Source organism: Manis javanica, chromosome 2 (assembly GCF_040802235.1).
Source record: "Manis javanica isolate MJ-LG chromosome 2, MJ_LKY, whole genome shotgun sequence".
NCBI lineage: Eukaryota > Metazoa > Chordata > Mammalia > Pholidota > Manidae > Manis > Manis javanica.
In genome coordinates, this window is record NC_133157.1 from 134,330,972 (window position 1) to 134,343,877 (window position 12,906).

Below are 12,906 nucleotides of genomic sequence, written 5' to 3' on the forward strand. Positions count from 1 at the left end.
TTGTAAACAGTCATCTTCTGTTATGCAAAGTGGCTCATTTTTTATGGGAGCATGTAAATCTGGTGGACAGGATTGGTGAACAAGTGTATAACCCACCAGTGATTCTGCTAGGGATCCCAGACAGCTGGGCATGGCTCCACTTCACCAGCCTCATCAGCAGAAAGGAGTGGTTCTACTTTGCTTTTCTCTTATTATGAGTAAGGCTGATTATTGTTTAAATATTTCAAAAGGCCATTTGTATTTCTCTTTTTGTGACTGTTCATAAGCTCAAGGGTTGAGCTTATGAGGAAATATTGTTCAGGATTTAAACATCAGCAAAAAACGATGATCCATTGTCCAGCATAGCTCACCATCCAGGTTCTCTGCCTTTTATTGTCTTTGAGCTACTTTACAACTTCTAAATTGTAGAAAACTGATAATACCACCAATTAGTCTTCTCCACAGAAATGCAGATTGTGTCCCATGAATAGTTGATTATTGGCCTGTGAACATACCTGTTTTACATCTATTTGTAAATTCATTTCAGAATTCCTTGTGTTTTATAAAAGTGGGATTCTTAGAATCCTCCTTGGAGCCAGATGTGATGTGTTACTTGTTCCCTCAATGAGTTAAGTAAAATCTTTGATACATTTATTTAAATCTGTATGGGATGATTACAAGCAACCTCACTTTATTGTATTTTGCAGATACTGCAGTTTTTGCAAATTGCAGGTTTTGGCAGTTGCGCTATGAGCGAGTCTGTCATCGCCATTTTTCCGGCAGGATTTGTTCATTTCATGTCTGTGTGTCACATTTTGGCAATTCTCGCAAATATTTATTTCAGACTTTTCTCTTATTATTATATCTGTTTTGTGACTGCTGATCTGTGACCAGTGATTATGGCTCACTGAAAGCATGGATGATGGTTAGCGCTTTTTAGCAATAAAGTATTCTTTAATTAAGGTATGTACCTTGTTTTTATAGACATAATGTTATTATGCATACCTAATATACTATAGAATAGTGTAAACACTTTTATGCACTGTGAAACCAAAACATTAATTTGACTCACTTTTTTGTGATATTTGCTTTATTGCTGCAGTCTGGAACCGAATACACAGCACCCCAAGGCATGCCTGTCTCTAACATTGTCCTTTTAAAGACTCTTCTTGACTGCTGTGGGCTCTGTTAGAGATCAGCCCTTTATGATGAGAATGTTTTTTTTCTGTCAGTTTTTATTTTAATTGGCTTTTTTTGCTATGCTAAAATGTTTTATTTTTATGTAGTTGAATTTATCTACCTTGCTTTTGGAGTTTATGTTTGATCACATGATACTTTTATCCCATGTTATTCCTCCCACTCAGCTGGTTTTTTCCATGTGAGCCTTCCTGAAGTCTTGATGAGGGAGGACCTGGGAAAGTGCTGTTAAGTGGTGTGGCCACTTACCGGCCATGGTTCCTGGGGCAGGCCAGAGGGAAAGGACTGATGTGCAGAAACAAGCTCAATTATGGGACCTGAGCTGAGTGCATACAGACAGCAGCAGGTGTAGACAGGTGGGGCTGGGAGGTATCTGCCATTCTTTAGATCACCTGGCTTCCGTTACGCTGTTTCAAGAGACAGGCATAAACAGTGCCAAGACTAGACTTAGGAAAGGATAACTTCCGAACTGACAAGGGACTCAAGAAAGCTGCCGAAGGCAGGGATAGCACACCTCACTTCCAGCTGCTCTTACCATGGGCTCAGCACAGATGGTGGGGAGGCTCACCCCGCTAGAAATGCAGGGCTGCTGAAATTTCAAACAGGAATGCTTCTGGCAGCTACATTTCAAGCCTTGCACCTTTTCTGATTCCTTCCCTCATCCTTTCTTCTGAGTTCTTAATGGTCTATTTTCCCTGACCAGGGCCCAGATTCAGGGCAGCCAAGGATGAGGACCAGCAGTTGAAGGGTGCAACTTACAGGCCAGGGCACATAAAGCTGCTGTAAATACTGATGTGCAAAAATCCCTTCAAGATCATTGCCAAAGTCAACATCATGACACTTTTGTGTATTCTTCTAATAGTTTTATAAAGTTAGGGCTTACATTTAGATATTTGGCCCATTTTGAGTTAATTTTTGTATTGGTATCAGGTAAGGGTCCACCTGCATTCTCTTGCATATGGACACCCAGTTTTCTAGCTCCTTTTGTTGAGAAGAGTGTCCATTCCCCATTAGATGGTCTTGGCACACCTGTCAAGAATAATTTGATATATGTGCTAGAGTTTATTACTGGGCTCTTATTCCTGTGGTCTACATGTCTCTCTTTGTCAGTACCACACTAATGATTATGGTACTTTAAGTTTTGAAATCTGCAAGTGTGAATTCTTCAGCTTTAATTTTTTTTCAAGATTGTTATGGCTATTTGGGATCCCTTGAGATTCCAAATGAATTTTTGGATGGATTTATCTTTTTTTGTTATCATTAATCTACAATTACTTAACTAACATTATGTAACATTATGTCACCAAGTCCGCCCCCCCACAAACCCCATTACAGTCACTGTCAGGATGGGTTTATCTTTTTAAGCAAAAGATAGGGATTATATTGGGTAATACTGATATCTAAATAATACTAAGCCTCCTAACCCATGAACATGGATGCATTCCCATTTACCTATATCATCTTTCTTTCAGCCATGTTTTATACCTTTCATTGCATCTCTTTAACTTCCTCAGTTAAGCTAATTCCTAAGTATCTTTTTCCTTTTTGATGCTATTGTAAATGGAACTGTCTTCAGAAATGTCCTCTTTTTATTCATTGTTCACATATAGAGATAAAGCTGATTTTAGTGTATTGACTTTGTATCCTGCTACTTTGTTGAATTCATTTATGAATCCTATTAGATTTTTGGTGGAATTTTGGGGTTTTCTAAATATAAGATGGTGTCATCTGTGAGCAGAGATTGTTTTATGTCTTCCATTCCAATTCAGTTGTCCTTTATTTCTTTTTCTTACCTAATGTGATGGCTAGAACTATGTTGCACACAAGTGGTAAAGTGGGCATCACCAGGTCCCTGATCTTAAAAGAAGGCTTTCAATTTTCATCGTTGAGTGTGATCTTCACTGCGGATTTTTTATATATAGCTTTTATTATATGGAGGTAAGTTCCTTCTATTTTTAATTACAAAAGGGGGTTGGATTTTGTCAAATGCCTTTTCTGTGTCAACTGAGATGATGATGTTTTTTTGTGGTCTATTACCCTAATATTGCCTAATGTTGAACCTTGCATAAAGTCATTTATTGCAGGAATAAATCCCACTTGATCATAGTGTATAACCCTTTTTACAACCTGATGGATTCAGTTTGCTAGCATGTGTTGGTAGTTTTTGCATCAGTGCTTATAAAGAATATTGCTTGTGGTTTTCTTTTCTTCTGTCTTTGTCATCAAAGACTTTAATGATCAGACAAAAGACTTTAAAAGAAAACTGCAGACCAGTATCTCTCATGAACATAGATGCAAGATCCTCAAAAACATCAAGACATCCTCAAAAAAGCAAATCAAATCTGAAAGTGTTAGAAGTGCTGGACTCATAGAATAAGTTAAGAAGTTTTCCCTCCTCTTCCATTTTGGAAAAGTGGGAAGAGTTGGTACTAGTTTTTTTCTTTGGCATTAGTTTTTTTTTTTTAATGTTTGGTAAAGTCTACTGGTGAAGTCATCAGGTCCAGAGTGGAGGGGAGGTGTGGGTTTAGCTCCCAGGGCATTACAGATGCCTATGAACCCAGCAGGGAAACTCCCAGGTGTGGTACCCCAGAGGCTCATAGTAGTTCAGTCAATGGGATCTGCATCTCTTTAATGCCCCTTGCTAAGTCTTCTACCTCTTTCCTCATCTCCTCCCTCCTGCCATTTATGGGGTCCCACTTCAGTACCTGTGTGCTACTGGAGAGAAATGGGTTCTCCAGCTGCAGAGCCAGCTGGGGTAGCTGAGTAGCCAGACACTCATGACTCTCCTGTCCCCTAGGAGAGGCTACTACCAGATGCATCAGTCCCACAGTCTGTCCTTGGTAGGGAGGCACTAGTAAAGTCCTTACCATCTCTGCTGCATCCAGACTTATGTCTCTCCAATGGCATGTTTGGAACTCCCCTAGTGCAGCTGGATTTTTGTTTTCCCTATCTTCTGTAGTTATCTGCCCAGGTCAACACTCCATGCTTTTTTCCCAACTGCAGCAAAATGCAGGGTTGAGGCAGGCTCTTTGCTCCACTGGCTCCACAGCCCACATTGAGGTCTGCTTGCCTGTTTTTAGATGTACAGGCAGAATGCACTCCTCTTAGGTGCCTGGCACATGGTGCTGGTGCTCATGGATGGACATCTCATTCTTTTTTGAAAAAGGACAAGGAGGGGCATCTTGCACTGCCCTGCTGGGGTCACTCGGGTGCTGCTCCTCATCCTTGGCATGATGTCCCTTGGTCTGGCTCTCCCTGGTCACTGACACACTTCTCAAGTGTCTATCTCCACGTCTTTGTTGTCTATTTTGTGCTGCCTGCCCTTGTCTCCTGGATCACTGTGCCAGGCGTCCTCTTCAGGGCATCTTCCTGGTGGCTCCCTTAACCATGTCAAGTCTCTCATTACCTGAGAAGAAATTATTTTCCTTAACCCTGTAGACTTCTCTAGGTAAGACATTTTTCTAACCTTTTCCTTATTTTACATGTTTATAATAAACATATGAAAGAGAAAAATGTATCACCCAAACCAATACTGGGTGCTCTGGAATACTTTTCTTCCTCAGCTCTCGTATTCACCTTTCAAGATTCAGCTTACATATACATTTTTTAAGCCTTCCATAATTCTTTCCCCTCCAATTTATGCTTTGTATCCTACAGTCCTGTGTTTTTTCCATCACTGCACCTAACTCTGGTTTTTAAGCAGAACATTGTATTTGGTTGACACTCTCACTAGAACATGAGCACGTGGGGACAGGAGTTATGTCTGTTTTGTTCATTATTATATACTCAGTATCTAATACTGATGCTGTAGGAGCTCAAGTATAGTTTAAACCAATGCACTAATTAATGTTTACACTTTGCCTTCTGAATTTTCTTAGCATTCTACAATGAATAGTATACATTCAGTTATACAGTTTCATTCGTGGAGAGTAGGGACTATTTCTTATCATTGCAAGACTTTACTAAAGCTACCTCAAGTCTTCAAGGGGCTGTGGAAGAGGAGATACAATGTTCTTTTATAATGGACTTTTATTTTCATGAGGAAAGCAGTGGTTGTGAAGGCTGGTCCCATCAGCAACACTTGGGAACCTGTTAGCAGTGCAAACACTGGGGGTGGGGCCCAGCAATATTTTATGTCAGAAGTTTGAGTACTGAATTAGCTACTGAAGGCAAATAAGGGGGCAGGGCCACTTGCTGCGTTATGGTCTGGTCAGGAGACATCTTGTGAACCATCTGGAGAAGTTGAGAGATGATGCATTTGATTCTAGATGTATGAAATTGATGATAACTGACCAATTTCAAATGTTCACTGAATGATCTTCTCTATGTTCAACCTAGTGTAAGGGTTAAGAAAACAGGCTATGTAGTCAAATTTGCATTTTCTGAGACCTGGTGAAAGTATTTTGAGTTCTTCTGAGAGCTGAGAAAAGTAAATTCAACATGAATTAATTTTTAGCACACTGATTTTATATGAAGTTTAAATAGTTGCCAATGGATGTCCTACAGTATAGGATCAACATGAGCTATATTTGTGTTTGTTCTAGTACAGGGAAATGGACTAAACCAGTTTATTAAAGGAAGTTTTTTTTAAATACATTTATTAACCAATGTTAACACATTAAATGAATCTATATATTGCTAGTCAGAGCAGCTTACAAAATGCCAGAATGCATCATAGAACTGGACAGCCACAATGAATAATTACAATGTGCATAGTGGCTAAGCTCAACACTTTGATATAGCTTTATGATTTGCAGAAAATTTTTAATAATGATTCCTAAAACAATCAATTGTAATTTTACCTAAAACTTTTACAAAACCAGGCCACGATCTTTTTTTTTTTAATTTTTTTTTTTTAACACACAGTTTTCACGCTGTAGTACTTGGAAATGTGCAACCGTGTCAACAGAGACACAAGAGCCAAAGTAACACGCATCGTACTTTCATGCAGCTATCAGTTAAGTAGTACATACTCTGGAATGATTTTACACTGAAAATATATCCACAATAACTTGCTCTCACAGGGGTGGATCGAAGTTTTAAAACTTGAAAAACAATCAGAGAAGGTAAGTGTTGTTGGTTACGATGTCTCAGTCAGACCACCGGCACCGTGGCAACACTGACTAATCACATGGCCATGAGGAGGGAGGCAGAATGCCCAGTCATGACATCATTCAGGTATGTGGAAATGGGGCCACTGGGCACCACCAGGCAGTAGCTTGTCGATTAACTTGTGTCACCACCATCTGCAACTGCATTGGGACTGGAGGGATGATTAGCTCACAGAAGACTTAGTTACATTTTTATCTTTAGAGTGACCTTGACAAACCTGGAGAAAACTTTTTAAAAGGCTTTTCTCCTGATTCTTTCACTTCCAATTGTGTGTAACTGCTTTAATAAATATCAATGGTCTAAATAAATATTTACAAATTATTTTGCTAATCCTAAAAAAAGAAAACTAAATGATAAATGGCCATTTGACTTGGTCTAAGATCAGTCTTTGAAAAAAACATAAATTGTGAGTTAAAAAAAAAATTAAAGTTTTCCTGGCTGTATTTTATATATCTATTATAAAAAATCATTGTTCAACTATCGATCCATTCCTATTGGTAATGCTTCTTAATCCAGACATTCCGCAAAATACAGACTTTTTACAAATCACGGCATCTTTGATACAAGAAAATTAACATGCATTATTCTTCATTCTGTGTACAGTGATGGAGTTCATTAGTAAGCAATGACCCATTACTACAAACATAACGGCTTCTGTGAAACTTAAGTGCTTTCTTTCCTTTTAGTATTAACTTACACTATACGAGGTGACACCAGAGAAGAGGCCATCGGATGATATTCGGGGAGAAGAGCATTAAAGAAATTTGTATGCCTCATCTATAATCTCATGTAAGGATAAAGGTAGTTTTTGGCTTTTTTGTTTATTTTGTTACAAGCACTCATGTTAGGACAAAGATGAAATGTGCAAACTTTAAAATTTAAATATTCATTTTCTCTAAGATCCAGCTCAGTAAAAGATTACCCCAGTTCCCTGCAATTTTAAACTACAAGATCAAAGCTAATAATTTGTTATAAAAGTTATATATTGAAAAGAAATAATGAAAAAACACAATTGGGAAATATTTAAGAAAAAATATGCAGGCCTAGCACCTGCTGTGTCAACCCTGTTCCCTAAATTCAATCATATACCCACTGGCATAACCAACAGATAATGCCTTTAAACAGTAAATGAAGCTGAACAAAACCAGCTTAACAAGGTTAAGAAATAAATTCCACATCAAGGTAGTATGTTTTATTTCTGAAACAGTTCTGTAGTTCTTCCATTCAGATCTACTTTAAATGTTTCTTGTTAAACTCACTTTTATTCACCTGTTTTTTTAAAGATCTGTTGTTTAAAGGTTAAAATCTCTGTAAAACCTAAAAATGTTTTAAAATTTGCTGAAAATGCAACAAACTCTCAATTAAAATTTATTTAAAATAATACCCTCCACTGATGTTACTTTTACCCCCTGAAAAACTCCGGAGGAGCATTAACAAAAGATTTAAACTACTGTGCAAAATTTCTCCACGAAAAGTGTTTAAAGGCTGGTGCAAAATGGGAAGCAAATTCTAAACAATTTTGGCTTCTTGGAAACAAAAACCGCTGTGTCTGAGAAGAGTAGCCATCGGCGACTTCTGGAGGAGCAGCCTTCATCTTTTCCGGCGGCAGGTCCGCTTGTGCTCGGCGTGCCAGTGCTCCTGCTGGCACTTGATGGAGCAGTAGGATGTGTTCCAGCAGCAGTGGTACATGGCCTCCTCCTCACAGTTGTAGCACTGTGGACGGAGTGAAGGCACGGGCACCGTTACTATGTGGACTCGCAAAGTTGTGCTTTTAAAGATCTTTCTGGCTCAGCCCACCCACCAGGAACATCAGATGTTTCCTGTACTAAGCAGAAGGGCAAAACACATGGGACCACTGAGGCACTGCATGGAGTCAGTTATCAGCAACTTTGCTTACCTGGCATATCAAGTTTTTCCACCTCTACTGGGTCATTTCCATGAGCACACAAACATAAGTAGTTTCTATTTTCTCAGAATGGTCTCAAGAGGATTCTGGGAAGATGACAGCAGGAAACACCAGGAGCACTGGTAGAATCTGTCTGAATAACTGGTTTTGGAACTCTCGAGCCTACTGAAGGCTTACAACCTCCAGGGGAGGCTTGGACAGTAAACTGTGGTTAATTTTGGTCAGTTTCAGCTCTGTATGCACTATCAGCTGCCCACCTAACCCCCAGCCACATGGCAGGTGGCTGTGCACATGTTCCTGGGTCAGCCTGTGGGCACCCCAGAGTGGAGAAAAAGAACTCTGTCCTCCAAACATTGGGGCCTGTGCTCTGATGGTTGCTTCTGCTCACAGGTGCTCAGGGGTGGGCAGCCCATCCAGCTGAAGTGAATTCTAGGAGAGTTCCAGGGTCAGCACCCTTTATTCCTCTTGGGGAGGATAAGGATGTTCAAACCCAACTGCACCTTGGAGGAGAGCAGCATGGGTGCATGCCTGAGGAAGCTCAAGGACGGCCTGGGAAGGCACAGAGACAGCTGAAAACAGTACACCCAATAAACAAAGGACAGTAAACCCTAAGGGGGAGAAAGTGAGTTCCAGCATTACCACTATATTAGATGCAAATGTCCAGTGTTCAACAAACATCAACAGAAACTGTTCCTGAGAAGACATGAATGGCATATACATTAGACAAAGACTTACAGATGCCCAAAGAACTAAGGGAGGCTGTGGAAAAAGTCAAGAAAACAACGTGGAAACAGAATGGAAATATTAATTAAAAATAAACCCTAAAGAAAGTCTGGAAGTAGAATTTCATAAAGGGATTCAAAGGCAGATCTGAACCAGAAGACAGGACAATGGAAATGAACAAGTCTGGGGAAAAAAGAAGCAAAGAGAGCCTCAGGTGCCAGGAGGACACCACGCAGTGGACCACGGCGCTCACTCTGAGAGTCCCAGGCGCGGAGACAGAGAGATGGGCCGAACAAAAATAATGGCTGTAAACAGCCCAATCTGATGTTGATGACTATATACTTGTATGACTATAAATAGCCAAGAAGCTCAACAAGGACCCAAACTTCTGAAAGCCAAAGTCAAAAGCAGCGAGAGAGAAATTGTTACGTATAAAGGGTCATCAATATATTATCACCAGAGTTCTCATCAGAAACTTTGAATATGTATCAGCCCCCTTTCTTCTAGCCTCCAAAATGATGAAAGAAAAATAACTGTCCACAGAGAATCCTTATTCAGCAAAACTGTCCTTCAAAAAGTAGAGGCAGAAAACTTCCAGGTAAACAAAATCTGAGGGAGGTGGTGGCTACTAGAGCTGCCCAGCAGACCTGCAGGTGAGGTGAAAGGACAGCAGACAATAGGACCTCGAAGGCACAGGCAGAAATGAAGACTCCAGAGTAAAGGTAAACATATGGGCAGGTAGAAAAGCTAGTATTGTTGTAATGTTGGCTTATAACAGGATTTTTTGTTTTTCTATATGATGTAACAGACCAGTATATTTAAAGACAAGAAGTTATTAGTATGAAAGCTAGTATCACTATAAATTTGTTTTGGTCCAAATCTTGCTTTCTGTGTAACTCTGGGGATAAAAATTACCTTAAATGCATTATTTTTTGGGCACACAATGTATAAAGATATAATTTTGTGACATTTACAGTCAAAAGTGGTGGGGATGGAGCTGTAAAGGAGTAACTGTATGTTATTAAAGTGAAACTGTTACAAATTCAAACTAGAGTCTTAAGTTAAACTTCAGGGTGTCAAATGCAAATCCCATGGTAACCACAAAGAAAAGAGCAACAGAAGATACACAAAAGGAAAAGAATTTAAACATTTCACTACAAAAAAATCCAAGCACAAAAAATGATAGGAATGCAGGAAATGAGGGACAAAGAAGCTGTAGGGCATACAGAAAACAGCACAATGAGGAAGCTGGTCTCTGCTATCAGTAATTCAATTAATCAACAAAGACTGCAGAAATTCAATCAATCAACAAAGACTGACACAATGGATAAAAACACATGATCCAAGTGTTGCTGTCTCCAACATACTTACTTGAGATTGGAAAATCATATTCCATGGAAATAGTAACCAAATTAGTGGCTACACTAGTATGAGGCAAAACAGACTTTAAATCAAAGGACATTACAAAAGACAAGGATATTTTATGTTACTAAAAAGTTCAATACAGCAAGAGATGAAACAATTAACATTTATACACCTAATGACCATCAAAATACATGAAGCAAACTAACAGACCTAACAGGTGAGAGAATAATAGCTGGGCTTCAACACTGCTCACAATAATGGAGGGCAACCAGGCAGAGATAAGGAAGGTGGAGGGTGTAAACAACACAGCACACAACCAGAACACCCCACTCAACAACAAGGGTGTGCATTCTTCTCAAGGTGTACATGGGATACTCTCCAGGATAGACCATCCATGAGCTTACAAATTAAGTCTCAATATATTTTAAAAGGTAGTTATCATACAAGGTATCTTCTCTGACCACACCAGGACAAAATAAGAAATAAAAAAGTAAACCTGGAAATTTAAAGAATACACTTTAAACAACGAAGAGGTCAAAGAAGAAACCACAAGAGAAATTAGAAAATACTTTGAGACAAATGAAAACACAACAAAAACTTACAGAATGCAGTGAGGCAGTGCTCAGAGGGAAACTTACAGGTCTAAATATCTACCTTAAGACAAAAAAGATCTTAAATCAGTAACCTAAAAGTAACCTAAAGAACTAACAAACTAAACCCAAAGCTAAAAAAAGGAAGAAATTAGTAAAAATCAAAGCACAGATAAATGAAATAGGAAACAGAAAAAAAGAAAAATCAATGAAGTCAAAAATTGGTTCTTTGAAAAGGATCATTAGCTAGATGGACAAAGAAAAAAAAAGGACTCAAATTACTAAAAACAGAAATTAAAGTGAGGACCTTAGTACTGATTCTATAGAAATAAGAACAATTTTAAAGAGTACCATTAACAATTCTATGCCACACCACAAAACTGGATTAACTAACCTGGTTGAATGGGCAAATTCCTAGAAACACAAAACCTACTAACAGCAAGTCATGAAGAAAAAGAAAATCTGAGTACACTCATAACTGGTAAGGATACTCAATGAGTAATCAAAAATCTTCCAATAAAAAAAGAACTCTGGATTAAAGATGGTATGAAAAGTGAGACAGAACCTCCTTACAAAACCGCATATAATATGAAAATATATGATTAATACAACTAATCCTGAAAGAGCAACAGGAAAGAAGGCTGTGCCAGACTCCATATATCTGGAGAAAAGAACAGACCTCACAGAACAGGCACCAACAGCGCTCCCCTGCAACCCCCAACATTGCTCCAGGGACTGAGCAGCTCCCAAGTAGAGCTTCTAGGCACTAGAGGGTGCCACATACAAATATGAAATATTAAAGGAACCTGGTTCAAAGCAAAATCATACATACACCAGAAAAAGAGTCAAATGAAAGCAATCCCATGAATCTTCCCGAAAGAGATTTCAAAATAAACATCATAAACATGGTCATGGAGGTACAGAAAAATATTCAAGAACTCACTAATCAATTCCGGTCAGAGGTCCAATCATTATGGAACACGGTATCAGAAATGAAACATACAATGGAAGCTTTTAAAAGCAGATTAGATATGGTGGAGACGATAAATGAAATAGAAATTAGAGAAGAGGAAAACAAAGAAGCTGAGGCACAGACAGAAAGATGATCTCTAAGAATGAAAGAATATTCAGAGAACTGTGTGACCAGTAAAAACGGAACAATATTCATATTATAGGGGTACTGGAAGACCAAGAGAGAAAAAAGGGATAGAAAGTGTCTTTGAGAAGGTAATTGCTGAAAACATCCCCAGTCTGGGGAAGGAGATAGTCTCTCAGGCCACAGAGGTACACAGATCTCCAACACAAGGGACCCAAGGAAGACAACACCAAGACACATAATAATTAAAATGTGAAAGATCATGGAAAAGGAAAGACTATTAAAAGCAGTCAGAGAGAGAAATAAGCTCACATACAAAGGAAAGCCCATCAGGCTATCACCACACTTCTCAGCAGAAACCTTACAGGACAGAAGGGAGTGGCATAATGTATTTAATGCAATGAAGTAGAAGGGCCTGGAACCAAGATTACTTTATCTGGCAAGATTATCATTCAAATTTGAAGGAAGGATTAAACAATTTCCAGATAAGCAAAAGCTGAGAGAATTTACCTCCCACAAACCGTCTCTATAGTCAATTTTGGAGGGACTGCTATAGATGGAAGTGTTCCTAAGGTTTAATAGCTGTCACCAGAGGTAATAAAACCACAGTAGAGAAAGCAGAACAATTAATTACTAAGCAAATGCTATATTAAATCAACTACCCCCCAAAGTCGGTCAAGGGATAGACAAAGAGTACAGAATATGACACCTAATATATAAAGAATGGAGGAGGAAGAAAAAGGAGGAGAAAGAAAAAAGAACATTTAGATGATGTTTGTAATAGCATACTAAGTGAGTTAGGTTATACTCTTAGATAGTAAGGAAATTAACATTGAACCTTTGGTAACCATGAATCTAAAGTGGGCAATGGCAGTAAGTACACAGCTATTGATAAACACCCTGAATGTAAATGGTCTGAATGCACCAATCAAAAGACA

At 38.8% G+C, this 12,906-nt stretch overlaps 1 protein-coding gene across 11 annotated transcripts in view; it reads right to left on the bottom strand.

Annotated features, from left to right (window-relative positions):
* Positions 1-5,621: 5,621 nt before the first annotated feature.
* The window catches only part of ZMYND11 (zinc finger MYND-type containing 11), a 95,420-nt gene continuing 88,135 nt past the window's right edge, over positions 5,622-12,906 (bottom strand). For all 11 annotated transcript variants that reach the window (XM_036993705.2, XM_036993713.2, XM_036993712.2 and 8 more), the window contains one exon: positions 5,622-8,001. In XM_036993705.2, the coding sequence (XP_036849600.1) occupies positions 7,879-8,001 (123 nt within the window). In that variant the 3' untranslated portion in view covers positions 5,622-7,878. The remainder of the gene's footprint in view (positions 8,002-12,906) is intronic.